This window comes from Alligator sinensis, unplaced genomic scaffold (assembly GCF_000455745.1).
Source record: "Alligator sinensis unplaced genomic scaffold, ASM45574v1 scaffold122_1, whole genome shotgun sequence".
Lineage (NCBI taxonomy): Eukaryota > Metazoa > Chordata > Crocodylia > Alligatoridae > Alligator > Alligator sinensis.
The window spans coordinates 430,802-435,362 of NW_005842685.1; the positions used below are offsets into that span (position 1 = coordinate 430,802).

The window sequence follows — 4,561 nt, forward strand, 5'->3', positions numbered from 1 at the left end:
TGTGTGTGTGTGTGTGTGTGTGTGTGTGTATATATATATATATATATATATATATATACACACACACACACACACACACACACACATACATATATAATTTTACAATATTTAGAAATGGATCCAAACATTTTATCTTCATATGGCTCCTTCAATACAAAACTTATTCCAACCAAGCAATTATGTTACTTCCAAGAATTTAGTGGAATTTGACAGGGGAGAGAGGCATGTTCAAAGGGACATGGCTAGGTGTGGCAGGAAACAAGTGCCTCAAAACTAAAAATAAAGAAACCAATAAAGAAACCCGTGAGGGGCCTGATACTTGTTGCTGGTGCTGGAGGAGGTGCCGGGATTGCGCTATCCCAGCTCCTTCCTAGCTGTGTACCCCGAGGTGCACGTGCAGCTGCCAGTACTGGGGCTCCAGACCCCACTTCAGCTGTTTGCAGCCTGCATCACCTGCTGCAGCTACCCAAAGCCCAGGCCAGCTGTGGCTGGGAGGCTGCAAACAGGTGTACCAAGCTCTGGATCCTTAAACAGGCTCTGTGGCAGCAGTGCCTACACTTAAGCCCTGAGGCATGTAACCAGGAAGGGACCGGGGGCAATGCAACACCAGCCCCTCCCCCACTGCCCATCCCAAGGTGTGCGTGCAGCTGCTGCTGCTGCCATGGAGCCCAGTGCAGCTGTTTGCAGCCTCCCAGCTGCCTGCCACAGCCAGCATGGGCTTTGGGCAGTTGCAGCAGGAAGTGGGCAGGCTTCAAACAGCTGCACTGTAGGCTCCGAACCTCCTGTGGCAGTGGTGGTGGCTGTACACATGCCTTGGGGCACATGACAGTGCAACCCTGGCCCTCTGCCTGCCCCAGGCTCCTTCCAGGCCATGACCCCTGAGGTGCATATGCAGCTACTGCTGCCACTGTAGAACCTGGTTGGGGCTCCAAAGCCTGGTTCAGATATTTGTAACCTCCTGGCTGCCTGCTACAACTGTCCCAAGCTCTGGGCAGCTCCTGCCTACCACAGAGCCTGGTATGCTTGCAGCAGGGCTTGCAGCCTACCTGCTGGCTTGGGCAAGCGGCCCAGGGTCCTTGGCTGGCAGCAGCTGCCCAATGCCTGGGTTGGCTGTGATGCGCTGAGGAAAAATGGCATCATGTGCCATGCTTTGGCATGAGCACCAGGGATTGCCAACCCCTGTAATAAAAGGTTGCGACTAGAATTCTCTTCACACTTAAATATTCCTTCAATTTGTAGCCTCCTACACAGATATGCAGAATGTACTAGCCTTTTCCATTTGTAGTTCAAGTATGAAAATATTTGTGTGCCCTTTCACACAAGGAAGTCATAAGGTTACCATTGACATGAGGGATTTCTTTTGATAATAATAGAAGATGGGAAAAGGGAAAGCTTCCTGAAAGACTTCATTTTTCATTATAGTGTCTGCTAATGAAGGGTAACATGATAGTCAATAAGGTATATAGTCTAACTTCTTATTGCATATATTTTACTGATTAAAGTTCTAGTGTTGGTTTTGGCATGGAAAATGTCCTTGAATCTGGAGCTACTACTGTGTTTACTCTTGAAGAATGTCTAACTTAAGTACAATACAACTCTTTATAAATAATATTTTCAAAAGGTGCTGACAGAGTGGATGAGTTAAGCACTTGATCTTTGTATTAACACAAATGTGGAAAGTACCATTTTATTTGTGTCTATTGAGTACTTCACAATAATTGCATTGCTTCCAGGCTAACGTTTAGTTTCCTGAAGGTTAAGTATTTATATGAAATGCATATACTGCAAAGCCCCATCCCCTGAAGATGAAAGTGTCAAGATACAGTGGGCAAAATTAATTCTAGTGATATTTTGTGTTACTAGAGAAAGCTGTATACTTCACTATTCCTGCTACAGATTAAATGTATAAAAACAGTTAGGGACAAAAAAGTATTAATATTAGAGTACATAATTTTTAGAAGATTGTTCTCCGAAAGGGCAATAAATATGCTAATGAATTATTAAAAATAGTACGCAAAAAAAAAAATTAAAATAACAGTATTGTTCTAAGTGGCCTGCAACTCAGATTTGCTGTAAGTTTCAAGGTGTGATATTTAAATGGCAACCCTTCACATCTATTATGAGCATACAGGCACTCAGTTTCTCCTGGAACAAAAATGATGGTCCTGATAGAAAAATAACCCATCTCTGACCTGACAGAGGTTGCTCCTGGGAGAGTCTCTCTCAGGTAAATACACATCTCTATAGTTCACTACTGCTTTTCTCTTGGTCCCCAGGCGGAGTCACTGAGCAGTAGGGAAATGTTCCCCACCCCTTCTGGAGACCAAGGTCACTGAACAGAGCAGACTGGAAGCTGATGGGCACTAGAAGCTGAACTGCTCCCTTGCACATCATTTGCAGAACCCTGTGTCCACATAGCCATGTGGGGCTGTGGGCACACTTTTAAAGTACCTTACAAGTTAAGGCTTTTCCTTGATATTTAATTTTAAAGCCAGTATCCACAGCCCCATGAAGGTCCCTGGTGTGGAAAGCAAGGAAGAAGAAGAGGGAACTGGGAGGAGATGTGCAGCTTGATCTCTATGCCTTCCCCAGATTTTCAAAATCCAATTTAATATACAACAGTAGTGTTAGTCACTAGAGTTTTCCTTCAAACTCATACCTCAAAAAAGGTGAACTTATATAGAATAAATTCAAAGCAAGGTTACTTTTGTTCCATACCTAATTTACAAAAACAAACTCACAAACACACGCCATGTATTTCTATGGAAATAACTGAAAGGTGAATTATTTGGTCAATTACCAATTTGTCTTTTTTATTACTGTTTTCTCTCTAATTGTATCACTAATTACTATTACTACTAACTTAATAAGAATTTGTTTGGACAGAAAGTTACAAATTTACAAAATAACTCAAAAGACAAGGTTAGCTTGGTTTTGTTATAAAATAAATTTCCACCATAAAAATCACCATGTGTTACTTTATGTGACTTCTTATCCTCTTGATTTTGATATGCCCTTATGTCAGGAGCATTTAAGGAGAGCAAATGCCTGCTATAATCTTAACGCGCCTATAAAAATACAAATGATAATACAATGAACAAGAAATCTATGAGAACTTCTTAGAAGTAAACAGACTTAACATACCCAGTTTTATTTTTGTCCAGTAACCTGGGAGCCAAGGATCTAATATAAGCACAGGTGCATATGAGCAACAAGATTACTGTCAGTAGACTCTGGAAATTGAAGATCGCAGACTAAGGGAAAAAACAGATCAGAGAAAAGAGTTATATGCTTTGCACTGTAGGCCATTAAAGTCTCCCAAAGCCCCTCAACATATAACACATAAAACAAGTGTCCTCAGAATAAAACAATACTTTCAGAAGTGGAAATTTTTACTGAAACAACACTGCTTCTGTGCTAGTGTACATCACAATACAAGGCAGGTTATCCAATATCAAGACTTCTCTTCTCTAATTCAACCTTAATTCACACTCACTGGGGATAGAGAGAGTAGTATTATTACTTCTTTGCTCTCTAACACCTGTTCCCAGGCTGATACACGGAAACCTACTATCTGCAGTTTCAGACTTGCAAAAACAGACATTTTTTAGGCAGCCAAACAGTAAGGCTAACTATGATTTGCACCAAAAAAAAGATGATGGAGTAAAGAAAAGTCAGACAAGTGAAATAGTGCACAACTCAAACTAACAGCATAGCAACAACTATATAGAAGCAGGCCGGTTAAAAGGCTGTACCATTAAAAGAAAATGCCAACAGCATCTGTATTGTAGCAACTTTGTTGTCACATACTTTATCCAAGTAAGTAGTCAAGAATCCAACAGCTCTTGAACAGAATACATATTATTAATCCTATCAGTCTTATAAAACCCTGAAAGTATTAATATTTTGTCTTTCTAAATCTATCAGTATCAAACAGTTACACTTCAAATAGCTTTTTGCTCTGAAATTAAAAACCAGCATTTATATAAATACAATTTCTCAAACACATTACATGGTAAATATTGCATGAATAAAGTCAAACAATTAAGATACAGATATACATCAGTAATATATACATATAACTACTAGCCAGTTGCCCCTCAAGAATGACGGTGGGGGGTGGGCAGTGACGAAGCGACTCCACCCAACGTCCCACACTGCTGCTGCTGTGCCTCTGGCTCCATGGGCCCCTTCATAACCCTCCCCCCCTGTATCCAGCTCCATGTGCCCACCCCTCCCCTCGCCCACCCACTCTGGCCCCTCAGTCCCAGCCGTTATGGCAGGGGTGGGGACAGAGCCCTGCATCCAGCCCCGCCCCTGCTTCTGGTCCGACCCCATTCCCTGCCACTTCCTCCCCCCACAGTGTTGGGTCTGGGCCTGTCTCTCTCCCCACCTCCAAGGCCCTGCTGGGGGATGGTGCTGCCATGATAGCAGGGAATGAGGGGCCGGAGCGGGGGGCGGGGGTGAGGCCAGCGGTGGTGGCATCATTCCCCCGCTGTGGCCCTGCTTTTTGGAGAAAGAGGGGGGCGGCGCTACCATAACAGCAGGGACTGAGGGGCTG

At 43.1% G+C, this 4,561-nt stretch overlaps 1 protein-coding gene across 1 annotated transcript in view; it reads right to left on the reverse strand.

Moving 5' to 3' along the window:
• The window catches only part of TMEM167A (transmembrane protein 167A), a 44,579-nt gene that overhangs the window by 12,594 nt on the left and 27,424 nt on the right, over positions 1–4,561 (reverse strand). The window contains exon 2 of the mRNA XM_006033973.2: positions 3,145–3,254. Within this exon, the coding sequence (XP_006034035.1) occupies positions 3,145–3,254 (110 nt within the window). The remainder of the gene's footprint in view (positions 1–3,144; positions 3,255–4,561) is intronic.